The following is a 24,399-nucleotide window of genomic DNA, read 5'->3' on the forward strand; positions in this document are numbered from 1 at the left end:
TAATTTTCGTCTACCAACGGCTAAGATGAGTCTACATTAAATTTATACCAAATATTAATATTTGATTTCCGTGCATCTAACGGTTGAGATTTATTGTTACCGCATATTATATTTGTATGTGATTTTGTAATTATTATACTTGTTAATATATCTTTTATTTTTATAACACGGCATAGATTTTTTTTATTTGATTTTGATTAACTAGTTAAAAATCAACACTGAAAATAAAATGATTAAAATATTGATTTCTCATACGTATAGCAAAACCCAATAAAGATAACATTAACTCTCGGAAAAAGAAAAGTTCATGTATATCCTTTTCATTGCCTATGTGATTTTAGAGAACTCAACAGATTTCAAGCCCTTGTGAACTTAATTCCGAGAAGGAAAAAGCTGAATGTGCCAAAAAAAAACTCACGCCAAGCATGTGTAACATTTCAAGCCAAAACAAGGGGTTCAATTCTCCATATATCTCTAGCATATTCATGTATGGTCCGGTCACTGCTAAATTTGTATGAACCAGCTGCGTTCAAGATTGACATTTTTGTCCATTTCTGCATCAACATCAATAAAATTTTAAATCGCTAAATGAGCTATACGGTGTGGTTGATATAACTACTTGCATAAATACCTATGCATTAAGCAATATAAAATATGATTTAGAAAAGTGTCAAATGAATGCTGTTTCATTAATTATGTGCATGAGAAATTCATGCAAATAAACATGGACAAAACTTGTAGGTATTATTCTCTATGATGGATGCTCCAGAGGGTTTAGATGAAAATTCATGTTGTGTCCCTGAGCAGAGAGGTAGCTATTACTTACTTTTTGATCACGATATGCCTTGTCAACTGCCTCTTGGCACTCCAAGTAGCTAGGGAAGTCCTTGCCAACAAGGAAATAATCAGCACGACCATAGCCTTCATTCCCTTCCAAGGACCCCATCAATTCTTCATAGTTGTAGGGGCCAAAAACACCACTTCTAACATATGCCTTGATTTCTTCAAACCGTGGGTCTGGTACAGACTGCATACATTATGGAACACACCACAGAAGATTAAGATTATGATAATTCCACTGGCCTGGAATCATATAATAATGCCTCAAAGGATCTATAAAAGTCAAATTTTATTGATTCTTCAAGTTTTAGATTATATGTGTAAATGCATCATGGTATCAGAGCAGAACATGAGGCCCTGAGCTTGCTTAAGCTTTTACTGTAGCAGGTACTTTATGTTTAACTTTAACAAACCCTATTGTCACTGATATGAAAAATGGAAGAGTATGAAAGGAAATTAAGAAAAAAAAAGGCATAGGAAAGAAAGCATTGAATCATTTATTCTGGTCTCATTCTAAACTTACCTTTCCCTCAGCTCTTTCTTTCCGTAGCCCAGCAATCTCGTGAGCTCTTGCACCAAAAAGAAAGAAGTTATCTTCTCCAACCTCTTGTCTTATTTCAACATTAGCCCCATCAAGAGTTCCTATAAGTATACATCCATTCATTGCAAATTTCATGTTGCTTGTTCCACTGGCCTCCATCCCAGCCGTGCTTAACACAGAAAAACAAAAGTCAAACAAAAACTGATAACATTGATGATAATATCAGCCCTAGAAAATGAATACAAAATAGGAATTACAAATTTGATTGTAAACCAAAAACTAAATTATTATTATTTTATTTTTTTACATAAAACATTAATCCAAAATAAAAGTACCTGATGTGCTGGGACAACTCACTGCCAGGAATCAGTATTTCAGCAACACTAACATTGTAATCGGGAACAAATACAACCTACAGATTAAGACAAAGACCGAGATTGATCTTATGACTTGGTAGAAAAAATAGGCTAGCTTAACGCTCTTTATCTTAATTATTTTAGGTTTTCCTTGGAGTGAACCAACCACCTGATAATTTTCAGCTAACATCCTATACTTGTATTTTTGCAGGGGGGGATCTCCGGATTCTTGACTTAATATCAAGTATGAAGAATCAGCATGAATCTGTTAATTACTTCAGTCCATTTTTGTTGAGTTATTTAATTATTTAACTTTATGATCCTAGTTAAATTATTGAGTTAGACTTGAACTAAATCATCTGGACTATAAATCAAGTAGATTTTTGGTTTTGGACGAGGTCGAAAATAAGAGTGCGAGTCTAGAGCAATGATGAAGCTGCTTCTTTGCAACTGAAATGTCAGGATTCGAATACAGGAAACAACCACTTGAGATAAAACCAGTAGATTGTTATTCAACCATCATTAGGGATAGGCACCTTAAATTTTAGAATGACTAAAATGGACGCCACATTATGTCTAGTTATCCTATCATCCAAGTTGAATCGTACCTTCAACAGATCTCCAATCTCGGGATCATGATTGACTGTAGCTCCTACATCTGTGATGAATTTTACAATCCTCTTGGCTTGAACATATGTTGCAAATGCTTTTCCCCCAAAAATACAAACCCGAGGAACAAACCTTTGTTTTCTTTCCTCAGCACTCAATTCTTTCATCTTTTTGTAACGATAAACAATCCCCATGATATTCAGTAACTGCCGTTTGTATTCATGAATGCGCTTCACCTGAAAATGGATACGTTAGATCTTTCTCTAACAATGAATGGGGTGTGAAAAACAACATGCCATTGAAAATTTAAGGGTTTCCCGTTTTTCCAAGTAGGATTTCAGGTAAGACTTATTTATTGAGCTACCATTGATTGGATTTTGGTTTGTGAAAACAAATTGGATTTGTAGTGTAATAATTGGCCAATTCCCAGTTGAGTGATTTATTATATTTTGCGTTAACAATCACTTGTGAATTTGTGGAGAAAATGTTACGTATTCCAAAAGCATTACATTTCCCCAAACGTAAAATATGACATTGAAATTGATTCTGTGCTGTTAGACTACTTTTAAAGCAAAATTTAGATAGTTGACTGCAACACTCTCGAAAGTATGAAAGAATCGCTCATTAAGGGTTGATGTTATTTTAAGGCATTGGAGTTTTTAGCTATTAATATAGACTTGAGTCCCTTATCCTACGTAGCAAATTGGGATAACCTATCGTATTACATTTGTTTCTATAACAACAGAGAGAAAGAGAAGACGATTATGATCCTTTTTGTGTAAGCGTTACACATGGAATTCTAAATCTATGTAACTATCGAAAGTACACAACTTTATGAATTTTGTATGCTTAGTGAGGCATTAAGCAAGAACCAATAACTAACATTCATTCCTTGAAAAGGTGAAAACAAGCATTGCAGACATAAAAACATTTCCCCAGCACTGTTGTTCCCTCCTTTAATACAAATGTTAACTAAAACAGGAGAAGAAAGAAATGAAGTGCTTGGTGGCAGAAAACCAACCTGTACATCAAACATTGCATCTGGGCTGACAACATAACCGGTTTTCTCTTTAAGAAACAATGCAACCTTAATCTTGTTTCTTCTTTTTGCTTCCATCCACTCTAATTGTAGATCCTTATCATCAGCAAACTGTTGAAAAAAATAATCATCCATTAGAAAAATATATATATAGGAAATAAATATGTACCATAAAAGTTGTGCATAAATTTTTTTTTGAAGCGACATTTGACTAAGGAATCACATGTAATGCTTAATGCCATTATGAAGTTTTAAATATGAACAGTTACCTAATTCAAATATGATTCACAATGCTTGGTTAAATTTACCTTGCGAAGTATAGCCAATTTCTCCAGATCTGTTACCCAGTCTTCTGTTCCAATCCACTTGGTTATGATTTTACTGAGATCAGGATTACAGAAACGGATCCATCTTCTAGGGGTCACCCCATTTGTTTTATTCTGGAATTTCTCAGGCCACAACTGTCAAAGGTTGAATGATAAAGAAATTTGATGAGCATCATATTTTCTGGATGTATATACAGAGTCAGAGAGATCCCAATAAGTAATAATTCATGAAAACAGAGAAATTTCCTTGTATTGTTACCTTGTAAAATTCATTAAAAACTTCCTCTTTTACAATCTCAGTATGAATCTCAGCTACCCCATTAACAGATAATCCACCAACAACACATAGATTAGCCATGCGAACCATCATTGGCAGTTTTGGATCAACTTCGAATGTCTCTTCTACTTTGTTTTCAGTATCCCCTCCAACAGATTGGTCTTCAACATCATCTTCTTGTACCTCTTTCCCTACTTCATCCTCTCCTTCTTCTTTTTCATCTTTCTCTTCTGTTGCTTTTATATCTTTATCATCAACATCAATCTCCTTCACAGGATCAACGGCAGAAATCTCTTTTGCTTTATTAAGAAGCTCTACCACTGAGTTAGGCAGCTCAATATTTTCTAATATTCTCATCTTTCTAAGTTTTTGTTCCAACAAGTCGAGATCATCTGTACCATACTCGGAAATAATTTCATGTATCAACTGGTTAACAAAAGAAACAGACTTCACATTAGATATAGATAAGATTTCATAAAGATGAATGACATGTAGAGGGGCATATGAACCAAGAACTAATTATAGCATGACTATTTGAACATCAAAACCACAGCAGTTTTACCACAATACCTCCTCATCTATGGTTCTTATTATTTCCACATGTCGAGGAAGCAAATCCTGCAGAAGTGTCAAACTCCATTTCTCTAGTGCCTCAGGTAGAACTGTGTGGTTTGTGTAAGCAACCGTTCTAACAGAAGAGCCATTAAAAGAGGGATCAGACTACGTATAAAGACCAAAGTAGTAGTTATATTGGACTGTGACTCTACAAAGCATTAGAAATGTCATCACTGAGAAGCTGTGAATTTTGAAAATAGGAACCCACTCTATTTGTATAAGCTGGCACACAGATACTTGGCCAATGTAGAAGCAGCGGTCTTGTAAATACAAGATTGCAACCAAGGATAAACGATGAAAATTCAAAACAAAACATATATATTACCCCAAACAAGTAAATATTTTAAAGACCAATTCTCCTAAAAGTAACATTCCTCCTCATGAAGAGCCCTTTGGGCTTGTGGCATGGATAAGGCACATGACCATTTACCTTGTGCTGAAATTCTACTTATTGGTGGCAAGGATGAAGGAGGCCCTGATACCATTTTAAAGACCAACTCTACTAAAGTTTAAGATGTTAGCTTAAGGCCCAACAATGATTTTATAGCTATTTAATATAAACTGAATACAAAGATAATGCAATGCAAAGCACCTTTTAGTAATATTCCAGGCTTTCTCCCAGCTTAAACCTTTTACATCCATCAATATCCTAATTAGCTCAGGGATGCAGAGTGTTGGGTGAGTATCATTCATTTGTACCACCACTTTTTCTGGGAGAGTGTCCCAATTTACTGTCTTCCCTGATCTCTTTTCAAAGCGTGCAATAATATCCTGGAGAGAAGCAGAGCATAATGTATATTGTTGCTTCAGTCGTAGAGTCTTTCCTTCTATTGATTCATCCCCGGGGTACAAAATGTAGCAAATCTGATTGCAATATAACATTAAAAAAAAAATGAGCATCACTGATGAAATATAAGACTGAAATGTATTTTTCATATATTGATTGACACCCAAAGGGATCTTTATATACAGATTACAAGGTAGTTAAGGAGTTGAAGTAATAAATAAAATACACAGTAACCGAAGAGGCATCACACTACTCAAAGGGACAAGTAGCTAGAAACAAGTAGAAAACTCTAGAATATTCTACACTCCCCCTCAAGTTGGGAGATATATATTGATCATCCCCAACTTGCTAATTAAATCCTCAAAGATGGGTTTGTGTAATCCTTTGGTGAGAATGTCGGCTGTTTGCTCCTTGGTAGGTATATATGACAAACATACACTACCCTCCTCCAATTTTTCTTTGATAAAATGACGATCAACCTCCACATGTTTGGTTCTGTCATGATGTACAGGATTTTGAGCAATACTGACTGCAGCCTTATTATCACAATAGAGTCTCACAGGTAGAGAATAAGATATCTTTAATTCTCCAAGGAGCCTTCTTAACCAGATTCCTTCACAAATGCCATGGGCTAGCGCCCGAAATTCTGCTTCTGCACTGCTTCTGGCAACAACAGTTTGTTTCTTACTTCTCCAGGTCACAAGATTTCCCCAGACATAGGTACAATATCCTGAAGTGGATCTTCGGTCCATAGCAGAGCCAGCCCAATCAGCATCTGTATAGATTTCTATCATCCTCTTGTGTCCCCTTTTAAAGAGCATTCCTCGACCAGGGGTGTTTTTGAGGTACTTGAGGATTCTATAAACAGCACTAAGGTGTTTTTCCTTAGGAGAATGCATGAATTGGCTAACCATGCTAACCGCAAATGCAATATCAGGCCGAGTGTGAGATAAGTAGATCAGCTTCCCTACCAACCTTTGGTATTGCTCCCTGTCAACATCTTTTCCATCTTCAATTCCCAATTTAATATTGGGTTCAACTGGAGTTTCTGCAGGCTTGCACCCAAGCATACCTGTTTCTTGTAGCAGGTCTAGAATATATTTCTTCTGAGATAAGGAAATTCCCGCCTTGCTACGAGAAACTTCCATTCCAAGGAAATATTTGAGAGATCCAAGATCCTTTAGTTCAAACTGACTAGCTAAACCCCCTTTTAAAGATTTTATTTCCTCCCAGTCATCACCTGTGACAATTATGTCGTCAACATAAACAATGAGGATAGCAATTTTGCCACTATCGGAGTGTTTAAAAAATAAAGTGTGATCAGTCTGAGCTTGGATAAATCCTCTTTCTTTAACAACACGAGTAAACTTTTCAAACCACTCTCTAGGGGATTGTTTAAGTCCATAAAGAGATTTCTTCAACATGCATACTGAACCATCTCCCTGTTCAAAACCAGGTGGTGGATCCATGTAAACTTCCTCATGTAAGTCCCCATTTAAGAAAGCGTTCTTTACGTCCAATTGATGCAAGGGCCAATCAAGGTTGGCAGCAAGTGATAGTAAGACTCGGATAGAGTTAAGTTTGGCAACGGGAGCGAACGTCTCCTGATAGTCTATCCCATAAGTCTGAGTAAATCCTTTGGCAACCAATCTGGCCTTATATTTGTTGATGCTGTTATCTGCATTAAATTTTTTTGTGAACACCCATTTGCAACCTACAGTTTTCTTTCCTCTGGGAAGTGCCAGGGACTCCCAAGTCCCATTTTTTTTAAGAGCATCCATTTCTTCAAAGACTGCATCCCTCCATTTAGGGTCATTAAGTGCCTCTTGGATATTTTTTGGTATTTTTGTACCGTCTAATATAGTGTTGAAAGCACGAAAACCTGGAGATAACTTTTCATATGAAATGTGATGAGAAATAGGATGAGCAATGCAAGATCTAGTACCTTTTCGAAGGGCAATGGGCACATCTAGGTCAGTTGTACCAGTGTTCTCAAGTGGATTGCTGGAACTAGGACTCGAGTCAGAATCCTGGCAGTTTAGAGGATCTTGAGGAGATTTACGCCTGCTGTAGAATTTTCCCCATTTACCGGGAGGATTTCCAGTCTCTGGTACAATTGCTGTCCTTGTCTCCTGTACATTAACTCCCCCTGACTCCAAAGGTAAAGAAACAACAGATGTTTCCAAGGGTAAAGGTAAGACAGTAGAATTATTTTGATTCCAAGACTTGTCTTCATTTATACCAATAGACTCCCCCTGAAGAGAAGTCGAGGGAAAAAATGATTGTGTTTCACAAAAAGTAACATCCATAGAAACAAAGACCTTTCGAAGAGAAGGTGAGTAGCACTTGTAACCTTTTTGATTAGGAGGATATCCTATGAAGACACATTTAACAGACTTATGATCAAGTTTGGACCTTTGATGTGGAGGAATATGAACAAAAACCACGCAGCCAAACAACTTTGAAGGAAGGGAAGAGAGAGCCCGAAAGGAGGGAAAAGAGCGGGTAAGGCAAGATATGGGAGAATGAAAATTCAAGACGCGAGAGGGCATCCGATTGATGAGATATGAGGCAGTCAAGACAGCCTCCCCCCACAGGTATTTAGGGACATGCATTGTAGACAAGAGGGCTCTAGCAACTTCAATGAGATGTCTATTTTTCCTTTCAGCCACCCCATTTTGTTGAGGGGTGTTAGGACAAGAACTTTGATGGATAATACCTTGCTTGGTTAGGTAATCACCAAGAACAGAATTAAAATATTCAGTACCGTTGTCAGTTCGCAGGATTTGGATAGAGGTCTGGAATTGAGTTTGTACCATAGCATGAAAATTTTTAAAAGTGGCTGCAGCTTCAGACTTATCTTTTAGAAGATATACCCAGCATACTCTAGAATGATCATCAATGAAGGTAATAAACCAACGAGTTCCAGATATATTTTTTTCACGAGCTGGGCCCCAAATATCACTATGAATCAATGTAAATGGAGACGAAACATGATAATCTCTAGGGAAATAAGAAACACGAGAGTGTTTTGCAAACTGACAATCATCACAAAAAAAGGAACTTGGTTTTTTGTTGATAAATAAGTTTGGAAGCAGCTTTTGAAGATAAAAGAAATTTGGGTGTCCTAAACGACGATGCCACAACAAAACATCATTACAATCGTCTGATAAACATAAAGAGTGATTTGCAAAAAATCTCTTTTCATGAGAATCTTCTTCAAAATAGTAAAGCCCTTCTTCCTCTCTAGCACTGCCAATCATCAGCCCCGAATCCTGTTCCTGAAAAACACAGGTTTTGGCAGAGAATTTAGCAACACAATGCAATTCAGAGGAAAGTTTACTAATAGAGATAAGGTTACAAGTAAGAGAAGGGACATGAAGGACAGAATTCAGAGTAATATGTTCAGAGAGCTTAATGGATCCTTTTCCCGCAATATTAGAGAAACTACCATCAGCAGTCCTTATTCGTGACTGGTGATAATAAGGGGTATAAGAACAAAACAGGGATGCATTACCTGTCATATGATCAGAAGCTCCCGAATCAAGAATCCAACGACTATTATGATCAACATGAAATGCCATACCTTGTTGAGCAACATGACTAGTTGCCTCAGCAGATTGAGACATCACCTTCTGAAATTGCTCATAATTCTTACCGTTTAAACGGTGGTTAGTAATCTGTATAGCTGGGTTGTCTCCGGAAGACGAAGAATAGGGAAGAGGAAAGACACCGGAAACATTACCGGATATTTTTTCAGAATGCTTATTCTCAGCCTCAATATTTTCAACTTCCATTGTTCAAAATAAAAAAGTAAAAAAGGAACTCCAATCGTTCAGAACCAAAAAATCACGAAGAGGAACCAACTGGACCCAGCAAGAAGAGTGCTCCAATCGTGATTTAAAACCCCCAGAACAGGAAGAGGAAGGCCAGGCGAGCCGTTCTGTGAAAGCCGCGTGACAAACGGAGGCCGGCAGGGCGGCGCGTGGCTCACACGCGCCGGAGAGGCAGTTCTGCAGTGGCGGCGCGTGGCGGACTTTCCGGCGACGGGGCTAACGTGGGTCGACTCGGAAATGGCTTCTGAGTCCAATGGTGGCCTTGGTTTCGTGATTGGAGGGGTCCAGATATGGTTTCTGAGTTATTTTAATAAACAGTGAAAAATGGAAAACGGAAGGAAACGTGGAGGTTTACAAGATGACCACAGGATAACCTGCTCTTGATACCATGATGAAATATAAGACTGAAATGTATTTTTCATATATTGATTGACACCCAAAGGGATCTTTATATACAGATTACAAGGTAGTTAAGGAGTTGAAGTAATAAATAAAATACACAGTAACCGAAGAGGCATCACACTACTCAAAGGGACAAGTAGCTAGAAACAAGTAGAAAACTCTAGAATATTCTACAGTTTTCTACTATCACTAATGATTTATGCAGTTTGTCCACTGAACTTAGTGTTCATAAATGTAAAGAAAATTCTCTGATGAATGGTGATGGAGGTGCCAGTACAATTTGAAACAAGGAAAAAATAAGCTTTTCCTCATATCTATGTACTACATTTCTCAGTTTAGTAGTTGACATTTAGAGCATTTCAGAATGTGCCTTTAAAAGTTCAAAGAAGCATACCAAACTTAGATGCAAAAGCATCAAAATTACAAGATTCTAAATGTTTAAAGAAAAATAAAATAACAAAAAGCTTCCACAGACCTTCTCTGCATTCTTCATGGCAGCATATGCTTTGGCATGATCTCCAGTATTGAAAGCTTGCAAATCAAATTCTGCCGGTGAAACTTTAGTGGACCACAACCGCAGGTTTATAGTGGTTCTAGTTTTGTATCCTGGTATTGGAACATCATGAGCAACAGCCAATATATTTTCTCCTCCAACCCACTGTTTACTTCCATTTGGCCCTGAAATAACTTCTCCATAGAATCTAACTGGATAATAGACATCATTTCTTAGGATTTCCCAGGGATTTCCCATCTGTAAAGAGACACTTCAGTCAATGAATCAACAGAAAAACTTTTAACTTATAGAAAAAGCCTTGCAAGGCCCCCAAAAAGAGTAATAAAAAAATTAAAGATCAATGCATAGGAGCCTACCCTAATATGAAAAGTTGGCTTCAAGCCATTAACTATGAATAATCAATGCATATATATAATACCTCAAGCCAGCTTTCAGCAACTTCCTCCTGACCATCCTTTGTTATAAGCTGTTTGAATAAACCATACTTGTATCTAAGTCCATATCCCCATGCAGGGTAATTCAGCGTTGCCAAGGAGTCCAAAAAGCATGAAGCAAGTCGACCTAGTCCCCCATTCCCAAGGGCAGCATCTGGCTCCTGTGGATGGTGCGTGAATGTGATTTTGAATAAGCTCTAAGACCAAAACTATGGCAATATGTCCATAAAACTCTCATTGGAAAGGGTTATGTGGTTTTTTTTAGTCCTTGAGGAGTATGTTTTCATACAAGATGAATACTGTTTACTGTTAAACTTTGATTGTTTCCTAACAATATTCTTTTTAAAAAAGTTCTATTTACAATCCTGGGAATCAAATATGAACCTATTCTTTATAGTCTAGAGAAAGTCAAGCTTATTAGTAGCAGTTAAAGATATATTGGATAAAAACATCTGATATCCTAAAGATGACACACAGATAACAATTTTGTGAATTGGAAAGGGAAGCGTTACTCCTGCTCAACTTACTCTTTCATGCTAGCAGGTTTCTAACAAAAGAAGAACATAAAGCAACAATGGAAAATCGTAATGAGTAGACCTGATTAGCCACATCCTCTAAATTGTGACCCAGCTTTTTGAGAGCCTCAGCATAAGGACCTGAGAGTTGTAAATTCCCAATTGCATTCAGCAATGCCCTACCCTTCACAATTAGAAAAAAGAAAAGTAGTAATGAAAATTAATAAAGCATTTGCAGTAAAAATGACCTCTGCCTCAATAAAGAAAATCCAATATAAACCTGTAGATACTCCATAGACATATAATAAGCTTGTTTAACATTCATCTTCTCATAATAGTCATATGTTGCATTCCAATTTATGATGAGGGAGTCACGGACACTCTCTGCAGTTGCAAGGAGAGCCTTACTGAGCTCAAACTTATCTGGAGAAAAAGATGTGGTGAACACAGCATGATATTTGATGCTTGAAGCAATAGCTGCAGAATCTGGTACAAATTCATTGAAAGTGCCTGCAAGTGTTGAGCAAGAGAGAATTAATATTTAGCACCATATTTGCAGAAAAAGAAAAACAATATTATAGGATCATATTTCTTATAAATCTTGGATTTTCAGTTCAATAGAAATATAACGATGGTGACCTAATAACTTCAAGAGGACACCGCCATATTGGCAGTGATATTGCCTAGAAGAGTTGCTAGTTTGGTTAACTGAATGAATAAACACTTAATTTCTCCATCTAATATAAGGTTCTACCATTAATTTCGTTAAGATACAAGGAAACTTGGTTAGTATGAAAGACAAAACCATAGGAGAAAGGAGTAACAGCTTACTGACTAGTCCAGTATCAGTCCTATAAATCTCATTATACATGATGACCTTCAACAAAACTCATTATCATATAGTATTTATGGCATTTAAACTTTTTTTTTGTTGGATTCTACCAGCATTCGAACAAGGACCATTATGGTGTAGTCCTCCAACAAGCAACAACTACCATATTGACCACGAGTGCTAGTATGGCATTTAAACTTTAAAAATAAGGAGAAATGTCTTTTTTGTTCCCTGTATTTTGGTACTATAATGCCACCACTAAACATCAAAAGGATAAATACATAGAAAAGCAACATTATCTGACTTAGAAAACGAAGAGATGGCTTATACAGCACAGTCACTAAACTATATTTTCCTCAATTAGATTTGACCATTCCAATTTTGGTCACAACTCACAAGAGATTAAGAGTCATCCTTCCCTTGGTAAGTTATAATTCATAAATCTACGTTAGAGTAGTACACCATAAGAAAGCTACTATTTGAATCGGCTAACTATTATGTGCATTGACAGTTTAACTCAATATAAGCTCGAACAGGATCACGGTTCCCACTTTTTACTTTTAACAATCTTTCAAAACAATGCACTAGTAACCAATTAAACCAAGCAAATTTTCCCCAAAAACTGAAATTCTTACAAGGCTAACTGAAAAATATATAACTATCTGAATTATAATCATGATTTTTTTTTTTAATTATATATTAGAATGAAAATAAGTGGAATACAGAAACGGAGTGACAAAGTAAGAGAAAATGCCAACAAGCAACCTTGTTCGGTGAGTGGTTCGTTCAGTTGCTGTTTTTTGTCGCTGGCAACATTCTTCACGCAAAGTTTTCTCATTGCCCTTTTGGAATTTGACTTTGTGAGGACAAACAACTGCCAAATATTGTTTCTTTGAGTGAAACCTATGAAGCTTGATTTGGAATTGGGATGTAAAGATGAGTTGGAATGTGTGCAGGTTGTTGAGAAGGGTAGAGCAGCCATTGCTGCAACGCTTTTTTTCCGCTCAGTATGTGTGTGTCTCAGAGAACGGAAGTAAGACGCAGAACAGAAATAATGTTTTATGTAATGGTCGTTTTGACTTTGTGAGAAAAGAAAAATAAAATGGGTGAAAGAGGGAGTGTGTGTATTTCTTATCCTTATTTAGTATCTTGTATCATATAGAACACGAGCCAAAATATAGCTTGTCGTTATCCTTATACCTTTTGTGACACTGGTTTGTTGGTCTTGGTTCTCCTCCTTCTCCTTCAGTCTTCACAGTCAAGAATCATAATGACTCAACTATATCTGGCATGGAACTAGTTAATGACCAAATCATCCCTATGGCTATGATAGATATTTCTGGATATCTGCCTCACCCATTTTGTCCGAATATTGCAACTTGGACTGCACAACAATAATGCTATTTTTTAACACATGACAAACGAGTGCGGACAACCACATCGTTATTTGCCAATAATAAACACATGATTCGAGTTAAAATCTAAACTTTTTTTTACTAATTGATGTGTTGTGTATGTATGTTGTTAACGTTCATTGAAACCGGAGGCTTGCTTAGACTAATATACTCTTCTTTCAGGAACAAGTTTCCACAACTTCAGCTTTTAAAGGTCTCCCTCCACCTCTCATACACACAAAAATGAAATAAAAAATTAAAAATTGATTTGAGTAATTCCAATCCAAAGTCCCGCACACAGAGATAAAGTGGGGAGAGAAAATTTCGTTTAACTCAATAATTAGTTACATTGGTATCCTTTATCTAACATATTTTTTTCACATGTCCCTACAAGGGATGCCTTAAATGGCATAGTTCAGCAAAGAAGATTAAATAGGAATACAAAGAAACTTTTTTTCACATATATACAAAGAAAGGTCCTCAATTATATCATGTAGCAGCTTAGGCGTTATAATTAAACAAATAGCAGTGGAAATCTCACAACTCAGAACCTTCATGCCCTATTTGAAAAGAAAAGAAAAGAAAAAGTGGCAAACGGCAATATAATGTTCAAGTTTCGTCAGTCTTCAGGGGAGTCCAATTATTCCTGGTCTCAGACTTCTTCCTGGCACGTGAAGCAAAACCAATAACGTAACCCATTAAAGCCCCAAGCACCAGAACACTTCCTCCCTTGACATACCAGGACAAGGTGGATTCCAAACCCTTAGCACCACCGTTACCACTAACAACTTCTCCAGATGCCAGAATTTCCACCGTGTCATGTACCTCACCATCATGGTTTCCGACATAAGAAAGCACAAGCTTCTTCTTTGTAGCCACCAGTCTAGTGTAGCCAAACTCGCCACCACGGTACAAAGACCGTTTTGGTTGAGGAAATATTGGATCATTGGGATGGTCCGGTCTTGGTTCCCATATAGGTTGCCAGTCTTGCCCCGCCATGCCAATCACAACATGAACAGTAAATGCTTCTTTGTCCCCAGTAACACTACCACCACAAGTGAAGTTATTCAGAGGACAAAACCTCTCGTATCTATGAACATGACCCCAAAGTGCAAGCGTCACATTGTTCTTCACCAACAAAGGTTCCAAGTGCTCAAGCATCTTCCCTCTTAACAAAGCATCCCTATTTTCATTGCTTGAAGTGTACATGGGCCTGTGCCCTTGTACTACAACAAAAGGAGTCTTCTTCCTGTCAACTGATTCCAAATCGTGCTTTAAGAATTCATATTGGTTGCTCCCATGAAGAAAATTGGTCTCAGTGGAAAAATACACAAAATGCACTGCTCCCATATCAAATGAGTAATAAAGATTCCTAGTTGCCGGGGCATCAGTTCCGGTGGGTTCTGAAGAGTTCCCAGGCATATTGAACCTTAAACTGTAGGGCACACCGCACTCACCACCCCCGTCTTTTCCATAACTAGCCCAATCAGGCTTCCATGGCTGCAAAGGCCAGTCATACTCATGGTTCCCAATGCAAACATGGTATGCTACTTTGCTCGCAACAGGCTCAATCTGTGCGAAAAAATGGTCCCACAACCATGCATAACCTCTTGCATAACTAATGTCTCCAATGTGTGACACAAAAGCAGGCTTTTCCCCAAGAGCTTCAACATCACGGAGGATCCACTTCATGGTTGATATGCTTTCCTCTTGTGTCCGCAAAAACGTGTTGTATGGTGTAGCCGTTCCCATGTCTCCAAAGAGGAAAGCTATTGTTTCATCCGAATCACTATCCCTCGACACAAAACGGTGAGTTGCACTCCAACCCCCATTATCATTTCCAACCTGAAGAACTGAAACGGTTACAGACCTAACTAGAAACGGTTACAAAACTAACCAGAACAGAAGCGGTTACAAAATTATCTAACTAACGAAAAAATGAAGAAATGCGAATGAGCGTGTACCTTGTAATAGTATCTTTTTCCTTTCTTCAAATTGGTGAGCAATGCGTCGTGAATGTAACCAGGGTCTCTCCAACCGATGCTGATGTTGGCGGGAGCGTCGCACATGTGCTCCCTCTCGTACCTCTTCACACGTGCGAGAGCCACGCCGTCAAGTTTGTCATCTTTTTCACCGTACCTCACGTACGTCTCCTTGGGGTCCCACGTGACGTACATGACACGCATCGCGTCCTCCTGGTCCGCGAACGCTAGGTGGATCTGTTCGGGGGCCCGACCCGAGAGAAAGGAGACCTCATCGGAGAATGTGAGGAGGTGTTTGGTGCCGGGTAATGGGTTGTGGTCGTGGTCTTGACGCTTGGGGTTGATTTCGGGTCGGGTCCAGCGGAATATGCGGAAGGAGTAGTTGGATCGGAGGTTGACGAGTGGGAGAGAAAGGGAGCCCGACCCGGATTGCCAATCTGGGGATTTGGAGAGAAAGAGGTAACCGATGAAGTTGTCGTGGGAGGAGGTGGGTGGGGAGTAGATGCCAACCCAGTCGAGGTCGGAGGGGGATTCGATCCCCGACCACCGTATAACGACGGAATCCCCCGATTTTGAAAGGGTTGTGGGAGACACGGAAATGGAGGGTTTGGATTGGGTTGGGTCGGAGTTCAAGATCAATAGCAGCAATGGAAAGAGGAGGAAGGACAGTGTCCGATGAGGAATCGTCATCATCGTCATGGATTGAATCGAAGATGTGTTGCGGTCAAGTGGCTAATGGATATGAAATTTCATTCATCGTTGTGTTTCCCCAGAGACGTGTCAAGCTAAAACATGCTTCAAAACAAAATGGGATATTCTCTTCCCGTGCGACATTTTTTTTTTTTTTTTCTACTGTACATAACGAATGAGATGTTACACCTATTTTTATATCGTAAAACAGTTTCTCCTCTTAGCTGAGACTCTATAATTATGTTATATTCAAAAATAAATTAGCTACGACGATACGTAAAGATAATTTAAAAGAAAATTTAAGTCACTTAGTTATTTAAGTAAAAGTGAAATATTTGCTTAAGTCTTCCGCTTCAGAATTGAATTATGAGTTAACAAACTGACTGCAGACGAGGTGTTACAATTATCATTATCATTTCTTTCATATATAAATTATTGAATGCTTAAAATTGTTATTGAATAACATTTAAGCATAAAACAATTATAATGGTAATGAAATTCAATCAAACATAAAATAATTGTAACAATTATTAAATGACATTTAGTTATATTAAAATAATAATGAATTTACACATCAATGCATTCAGTCTTTTCAAATGCTATCATTATTATTGTTGTTGTTGCCCTTAGAGTGTGTTTGGTTCAGGGATTTTAAAAAGTTAGCTATGCAAATGAAAGTGGCAAAGTTAGACACCCATGTTTGGTAGACTGATTCTTTCAATTTTCCTATCTATTATATTTGCATAGCCTTCTGCATTTGGTTGTAGAAAGCAAGCATTTGTCACTGTTAGGAAAGACAAGTTGGAGGTGGTTTTTTATACTTAGCCATCTAAACAAAGCTCATGGCAATCCAAATCAAACCATATTACCCTCGTGTAAAGCGCAAAGAAAGATTGAATCATTCAAAACTGCAGAAGCTGCAGCAAGAGCTTACGATGAAGCTGCATTGAGATTCAGAGGTAACAGAGCAAAACTCAACTTCCCAGAAAACGTTACTACAACAATGCGATCACCACCTGCTCACGATTTTCCTATCGCCATTTCCCAGAATACCAACCTCCATTTTCATGCCCAAGGCAACTGTAGATTCGTGATCTTCTTCCCTTTGCTTTGTATGGAAATATACAATTATATATTTCAAATTAATAAAACAAATTCTCAAACTTTATACAAAGACATCCAAAAGGCTTTCATTCACTTTCTCTGTTTCTGCATTTATATTCATTTGATAAGAAGAAGAAAGCTTTACTTGTTTGCCCCAGATGCCTTCTTCCTTAGGGTTAAAAACCTTCCAAAACCGTTGAACAAACCCAGAAAAGAAAAAAAACAACAACAACAACCTCAACAAACCCATTGATTTTGTTCTTTTGGGTTTAGGAAGAGGAAAGAAAAGTTTAAACCTTTGAGTGGTGGGAAAAGGAAAAAAAAAAGATGAAGAGGGTGAAGATGGACCCGTTTGTGCTACCCAACAGGCTCACACTGCTTCAAATATTCATGGTGGTGATGCTTCTTTACATGCTCTTCATGAGTTTCGAAATCCCTCTTGCTTTCAGAGCTGGGTTTGGCTCTGTCTCTTCTGAAAGTGGTGGTGCTTTTGGGTTTCTCACCTGTTGTGGGTGTTCACAGAATGTTGAGGACCTCAAGCGGACGATGCAATAGGCCTGGTAATATTGCATTTATAAATTGTCACCGACGATGGACAAATTTGGATGACAGAAATTACCGTTGGAGGACAAATGACATACACTGTTTACTTGTATTAATAATGGGGTTATATTTGTAAATTATATCTTATTTACCCATCAATATTTTTTCCTCAACCAAATATAGGTTTCAAAAACTTCTATCGATTTGCCTGGTAATATTTGGCTCAACCAAATAACTTTTTTTACATTTTCCTATCAAACTCACTTTCCAACCATTTCCCTATCATTTACATTTTCCTAGTATTCAAAAAATTTCTCCTCAACTACCTCCTTATTATTTTTTTATGAAAGTGAATATCTATGATGCCGAGCATTAACCCCAAGGATAACATTGGTAGGATGTGTATAGTAGACAATGGTACTACACCTACCATCCTCCAACAAAGGAAGATTTTTAATTTATTGAAAAATGTGAAGGGAGCGTCACTACCATTTCAGTAATAATAGTTTGGTTATAGGCTCCGCCAGAGCTTGCTTAATACTACCAATGGGCCCAAAAATTATTATTAACGAAGCCTTATTTTGCCCGCGGTGAAAATGAAATTTACTTAATTTTAAGGATATTCATTGTAACATGCTTTATTATTACATGGGGATGTTACAAATGGACATTACTAGACTTTACTATATTTTATGGGAAATTAAGTATTGTAACATCAAAATATGAATAGACTAGAAGATGGAAATATTTTGTACTCTTCCCACCTTCATCTATATACTAAGGTGGTATGACTTATATTTTGAGATGGTTTAAGGTTTACCGCTTGTATTTCTTCTTCTTTATCTTATATTTTCTTGAATTGATTCTATTTACTCACTGCTTTTTTCACAACAGGAATCTCATAATTTTGTTAAATAAGATACATGATTCCTTTCATGCCCTATCTTTAAAAAAGTAGTCCACAGTAAGATACGGGTTTCTCTGTCATCAAGAGGGTGCCACAGTGTATTTGCAGTATGTACCACCGGTGATATATAGTGTAAAATATAAAACTTATTTTTTTTTCTCTCCGGTAAAATAGCAACTGACGTGACATGATCCTATTCGTCTGTTGTAGCTACACTTGTAGTACCCTAAATTTTTTCCTTCAAAGGGAGCGCATATTCTGTGCTATAGGCGCACACCGGATGCGACGATATATTTACATTATGTATTAGGGGGTAATACATAAAGTAAAATACAAAAGTTATTTTCTTTCTCTCTCTCCGATACAATAGTAACTGAGATGACACGCTCCTACAGGTCTTATATATACGATGTTATTTATTGTGAGCCGGGACCACTATTTTTTATGTGGTCCTTTAGTGTAAATAGGAGAGTAAAATTGAAAAAGAGAGAAAATAAGAGAGATAAAAAGAAAAAGAAAAAATTGATGATGTGAGAAGAAGCACCAAAAAATTCAGTGGTCCTGGACCATAGTAGATATTTTCCTGATATACCCACTCCCATACTACCCTAAATTTTTTCCTTCAAGGGAGCCCAATTTCTACTGGCCCCAGACTTCTTACTAGAACGTGAGGCGAAACCAATAATGTAGCCAATAAAAACCCCAAGCACCAGCACACTTCCTCCCTTCACATACCAAGACAAGGTGCATTCCAAACCCTGAACTCCACCTTTAGCACCATTGACAACTTCTCCAGATGCTAGAATTTCCACCGTGTCATGGACCTCACCATCATGGTTTTCCACATAAGAAAGCACAAGCTTCTTCTTTGTAGCCAACAGTCTAGTGTAGCCAAACACACCCTTACGATACCGTTTCGGCTGTGGAAATATCGGGTCATTAGGATGGTTCGGTCTTGGTTCCCATGTGTTTTGGCTGTCAAACCCTGCCATTCCAATCACAACATGAACGGTAAAAGCTTCTCTGTTACCGGTTACACCACTACCACAAGTGAAGTTATTCAGCGGACAAAATCTCTCGTATCTATGAACATGACCCCAAAGTGCAAGTGTCACATTGTTCTTCACCAACAGAGGTTCCAAGTGCTCAAGCATCTTCCCTCTCAACAAAACATCCCAATATTCATTGCTTGTTGTGTACATGGGCCTGTGCCCTTGTACAACTACAAAAGGGGTCTTGCTCCTATCAACTGATTCCAAATCATGTTTTAAGAAGTTATACTGGTTGCTCCCATGAAGGAAATTGGTCTCCGTTGAAATATACACAAAATGCACTGCTCCCATATCAAATGAGTAATAAAGATTCCGAGTTGCTGGGGCTACAGTCCCAGTGGGTTCCGAAGAGTTCCCAGGCATATTGAACCTTAAACTGTAGGGTACACCACACTCACCACCCCCATCTTTTCCATAACCAGCCCAATCAGGTTTCCATGGCTGCAAAGGCCAGTCATACTCATGGTTCCCAATGCAAACATGGTATGCTACTTTGCTCGCAACAGGCTCAATCTGCGCGAAAAAATGGTCCCACAACCATGCATAACCTCTTGCATAACTAATGTCTCCTATGTGTGACACAAAAGCAGGTTTTTCCCCAAGAGCTTCAACATCACGGAGGATCCACTTCATGGTTGATATGCTTTCCTCTTGTGTCCGCAAAAACGTGCTGTATGGTGTAGCTGTTCCCATGTCTCCAAACAGGAAAGCTATCGTTTCATCCGAATCACTGTCCCTAGACACAAAACTGTGAGTCGCGCTCCAACCCCCATTATCATTTCCAACCTGAAGAACTGAAACGGTTACAGACCTAACAAGAAACGGTTACAAAACTAATTAGAACTGAAACGGTTACAAAACTAACTGCATCTGAACGGTTTACATTCACCTTGTAATAGTATCTTTTTCCTTTCTTCAAACTGGTGAGCAATGCGTCGTGAATATAACCAGGGTCCCTCCAACCGATGCTGAGGTTGGCGGGAGCGTCGCACATGTGTTCCCTCTCGTACCTATTCACACGTGCGAGGGCCACGCCGTCCAGCTTGTCCTCTCTCTCACCGTACCGCACGCACGTCTCCTTGGGGTCCCTCGTCACGTACATGACACGCATTGCGTCCTCCTGCTCCGCGAACGCTAAGTGGATCTGTTCGGGGCCCCGACCCGAGAGAAAAGAAACCTCATCGGAGAAGGTGAGGAGGTGTTGGGTGCCGGGTAAGGGGTTGTGGTCGTCATCTTGACGGTCGGGGTTGACATCGGGTCGGGTCCAGCGGAATATACGGAAGGAGTAGTTGGACCGGAGGTCGATGAGGGGGAGAGAAATGGAGCCTGACCCGGATTGCCAAACTGGGGATTTGGATAGAAAGAGGTAACCGATAAAGTTGTCGTGAGAGGAGGTGGGTGGGGAGTAGATGCCAACCCAGTCGAGATCAGAGGGGGATTCAATCCCCGACCACCGTATGACGACGGAATCCCCCGATTTTGAAAGGGTGGTGGGAGACACGGATATGGAGGGTTTGGATTGGGTAGGGTTGGAGTTCAAGTTCAATAACAGCAACGGAAAGAGGAGGAAGGACAGTGTCCGATGAGGAATCGTCATCATCGTCATGGATTGAATCGAAGATGTGTTGCGGTCAAGTGGCTAATGGATATGAAATTATCATTCATCATTGTATGTTTCAGCGGAGACGTGTACAGCAGCTAAAGCATCCTTTTAAGTCAAAATGGGATATGCTGTTCCGCTGCGAGATAATTTTTCTATCGCATATAATGAAGGGACAAAAATGTTTTTTGTTTCCTTTTCAACTGAGACTGAGAGTCGACGTTCAAGTCTTCGGTGAAAGTGTGCTCTTTACAAATCAGTTTATCTCTCTTCTGTGAAATACAAATATCGCTTTACTTGGATGGAAGTTAGCGCCTCTAAAGTAAACTTTCTTTTAATTTTTAAAGAGGAAGAAAGGGGGCAGGATTTTTAAAATGAAATATTGTCGTTTTGCCGCTTGACTTTAAAAATAATAAATGCTTTTCCTATCATTGTCAAATTAAAATTAAATTAACGACTTTCGTTTGAACTCATAAGGTTAGTTTTTTTTTTTTTTTTTTTTTGGTATATATAAGGGGCATAACCCCAAAACAAAGAACAAACTAAAAACAGAAACTAAAAGAGAAACTAAACAGACAGACAGAAAACATAAAGAAACACATTTACCAGGATCCAAACTATTTGCCTCCATAAGGTCAGCCAGATCCGGATGAGGAGAGGAGAGGAGATAATCTTTAGACCATACTCATCATCAAGAGCCTTTTTAGCAATCCAATCCGCACACTTGTTGATTTCTCTAGAGATATGAGTCAAGACCACACTCCAATCTCTTCGAAGACATGCTCGAATCTTAGCCACTAGAGGTAGCTTTCGAGTAACCTTACTATCATTAGTAAGTAAGTTAATAGCTTGTAGAGAATCAGATTCAACTGTAATAATTCTGTAACCAAGGTTCCAAGAGACCTCCAAACCACGAAAGATAGCCCACAACTCAGCATTTAAAGGTGAGCATGAACCCAAGAAGAAGGAAAAACCACCAGCCCAACAGCCAAGACTATCTCTCAACAAGCCACCACAGGCTGCTCTCTCCCCCACCACTGCACCATCTACATTGAGCTTTAACTCTCCCTCCATAGGCCGAGACCAAGATACCAAGCTGGGCAGAGGATCAATAAGCTGTGTTCTACTATTATTTGATCTGCTCAAGTTGTTTTTTTCCTCCAAAAGTCTAGCAAGGAAACTGGAAAGATCTCCAGGTCTAATAAAATTCTCCTCATGGATCTCTTTATTCCTCCAGATCCAAAGATAATAGCAGATAAAAAAGAATGGGTCTCTCCAGTCGAAGGAACAAACCTTGTGTTGACTCAAGTTGAGCACCATCCAATCTTTGAACTCCATATCATTGAAGAAGCCAGATGGCAGGGGCTGCACTAAGGGCAAAGACCAGAATTGTTTAGCTTTAATGCAATCTCGAATCACATGAAGGCATGTCTCCACTCTATCCGGACAAGAGGTGCATCTATCAGAGCTGTTCCCCCATTTTGCAGTCCTCTCTTTAGTTAAAAGTCGTCCATGATTTAATTTCCACATGAATAGCTTAATTCTTTCTTGACCACTCCAATTCCAGATTCTTCTCCAAGTACCATCAATGCTATTTTGGGGGAAGTCCATCAATCTGTTGTATGCCATCTTCACAAGAGATAAACTAGGACTCCAATCTTTCCAAGATAAGCAGTCTGACTCCTCTTCAGCCTTCGGATTGGGAATAGCAAGAATGGTATTACAAATTTTTAGATTGAAAAAATTGCTAATGTACTCATGATTCCAACCTTCTAAGGAATTAAAAGTGCTATGAGCAATTTTGAGCTCTAAATCAGAAACATCAGGGGCTTTGTTAGCATAAAATAATAAATTGTGATCAAGACCAGCCCACTTATCCAGCCAAAAAAGAATGTTCTGACCATTGCCAATCTGCCACACCAAATTTTCCAGGGCAGCAGGCCAGATTTTGCAAAGCCCTCGCCAAAAATGGGAGTCATAAGGTTTAGCACTCACCTCTTTAGCAATTTCTTTCTTTCTACCATATTTCGCCAAAACAACTTGAGCCCAAAGTTGCGAAGGAGCATTGATCAAAGACCAGATACTCTTATGCATGAAGGCTTCATTTTGATTCTTTAGGTTGATGATCCCCAGACCCCCTAGCTCCTTAGGCAGCTGCAGATGCTCCCAAGCAACCAAATGATGACTTCTATGATTGGTTGTATCTCCCCAAATAAAACTTCTTTGGATCTTCTCAATGTCATTACAAAGAGCCACCGGGAGAGAGCTATTCAGCATACTGAACATAGGAATGGCAGAAATTACAGATTTGGCTAGAATAACACGACCAACCATGGATAAACACTGTGTCTTCCAACCACTGAGCCTACTCTGGACTCTTCCCATGATATCACTATAGTGAGTCTTGCTAACTCTACCATGTTTCATCATATAACCAAGATATCTACCAATATTTTTTGTTCTAGTAAATCCACTCTGTTCCACTATCTCCTCAGCCAGCTCGTTTGAGACATTCTTAGAAAAATATATATTGGATTTTATCATACTCACCTTTTGACCAGATTCTTCACCAAAAGAATTCAAGCAATTCATGACAGTAGCTATCTGACTTGAAGATGCTTATGCAAACAGAAGCAAATCATCAGCAAAAAGAAGGTGTGAGATGATAGGACCCTTTTTCCCTGCAGTCATAGGCTTCCACTCTCTTCTATCCACTGCATCAGCTATAATGTGAGACAGTTTCTCCATGCAAAGAACAAAAATATAAGGGGATATGGGGTCCCCTTGCCTAAGACCTCTACTAGGAGAGAAAGTTCCAGCCTTAGCTCCATTCCAAAGAATCTCCAGATCAGTAGAGGTGATGCTACACATGATTATATGAATAATAGCTTCAGGCAAATTAATCTCCTTCAGGACTTTGTTGATGAAACTCCAAGAAATTCGATCATAAGCCTTCTCAAGGTCTATTTTTATAGCAAAAAAACCCCTTTTACCTTTCATCCTACTCATAGAATGAATCATCTCCTGATCAATGACAATGTTGTCCTGAATCTGCCTGTTGGGCACAAAACTAACTTGATAAGGAGAATACTAATTTCTGGAGGAGAGGCTTCAGATAATTCACCATTAATTTGCTAATGCCCTTGTACATAACTGAACACAAAGCAATGGGTCTAAATTGTGAGATCTTTTCCGGTTTAATGA

General features: G+C 38.6%; 3 protein-coding genes across 4 annotated transcripts; all 3 read right to left on the reverse strand.

Moving 5' to 3' along the window:
- Nucleotides 1-272: 272 nt before the first annotated feature.
- On the reverse strand, nt 273-12,927 carry LOC133311031 (alpha-1,4 glucan phosphorylase L-2 isozyme, chloroplastic/amyloplastic-like). Of its 2 annotated transcripts, none has more exons than XM_061512041.1 (15): nt 12,689-12,927; nt 11,372-11,601; nt 11,174-11,275; nt 10,561-10,737; nt 10,104-10,379; nt 5,196-5,467; nt 4,559-4,676; nt 3,971-4,414; nt 3,694-3,846; nt 3,368-3,496; nt 2,346-2,582; nt 1,717-1,793; nt 1,364-1,550; nt 827-1,027; nt 273-554 (listed from the first exon to the last, which is right to left on the reverse strand). In XM_061512041.1, exons 1-15 carry the CDS (start codon nt 12,903-12,905, stop codon nt 438-440), a joined length of 2,937 nt encoding a protein of 978 aa, XP_061368025.1. In that variant the 5' UTR covers nt 12,906-12,927; the 3' UTR covers nt 273-437. The 2 variants fall into 2 exon arrangements, with proteins under 2 accessions (XP_061368025.1, XP_061368026.1); XM_061512042.1 differs by having other exon boundaries at nt 12,686-12,927.
- A 706-nt stretch (nt 12,928-13,633) lies between these two features.
- LOC133311014 (probable inactive purple acid phosphatase 2) lies at nt 13,634-16,121 on the reverse strand. The gene is made up of 2 exons (XM_061512016.1): nt 15,282-16,121; nt 13,634-15,162 (listed from the first exon to the last, which is right to left on the reverse strand). The coding sequence occupies exons 1-2, from the start codon at nt 15,996-15,998 to the stop codon at nt 13,927-13,929; spliced, it is 1,953 nt and encodes a 650-aa protein (XP_061368000.1). The 5' UTR covers nt 15,999-16,121; the 3' UTR covers nt 13,634-13,926.
- Nucleotides 16,122-18,970: 2,849 nt separating this feature from the next.
- Nucleotides 18,971-21,266, reverse strand: LOC133311025 (probable inactive purple acid phosphatase 2). Its single transcript, XM_061512034.1, has 2 exons — nt 20,485-21,266; nt 18,971-20,381 (listed from the first exon to the last, which is right to left on the reverse strand). The coding sequence occupies exons 1-2, from the start codon at nt 21,199-21,201 to the stop codon at nt 19,152-19,154; spliced, it is 1,947 nt and encodes a 648-aa protein (XP_061368018.1). The 5' UTR covers nt 21,202-21,266; the 3' UTR covers nt 18,971-19,151.
- Between the last annotated feature and the right edge of the window lie 3,133 nt (nt 21,267-24,399).

This window comes from Gastrolobium bilobum, unplaced genomic scaffold (assembly GCF_033153095.1).
Source record: "Gastrolobium bilobum isolate Gb01-03AN ecotype WA unplaced genomic scaffold, APGP_CSIRO_Gbil_v1 utg3218, whole genome shotgun sequence".
Taxonomy (NCBI): Eukaryota; Viridiplantae; Streptophyta; class Magnoliopsida; order Fabales; family Fabaceae; genus Gastrolobium; species Gastrolobium bilobum.

Bases quoted from the DNA above. Each gene is read 5' to 3' on its own strand.
- LOC133311031 (XM_061512042.1), bottom strand. From the start codon at position 12,905: ATGGCTGCTCTACCCTTCTCAACAACCTGCACACATTCCAACTCATCT. The intron at 5,468-10,103 runs GTCTGTGGAAGC...TATTGCAATCAG, and splicing joins CCATGAAGAATGCAGAGAAG to ATTTGCTACATTTTGTACCC. The intron at 1,551-1,716 runs GTACTTTTATTT...TTCTGTGTTAAG, and splicing joins GAGTTGTCCCAGCACATCAG to CACGGCTGGGATGGAGGCCA.
- LOC133311014 (XM_061512016.1), bottom strand. From the start codon at position 15,998: ATGACGATGATGACGATTCCTCATCGGACACTGTCCTTCCTCCTCTTT. The intron at 15,163-15,281 runs GTACACGCTCAT...TCAGTTCTTCAG, and splicing joins GAAAAAGATACTATTACAAG to GTTGGAAATGATAATGGGGG.
- LOC133311025 (XM_061512034.1), bottom strand. From the start codon at position 21,201: ATGACGATGATGACGATTCCTCATCGGACACTGTCCTTCCTCCTCTTT. The intron at 20,382-20,484 runs GTGAATGTAAAC...TCAGTTCTTCAG, and splicing joins GAAAAAGATACTATTACAAG to GTTGGAAATGATAATGGGGG.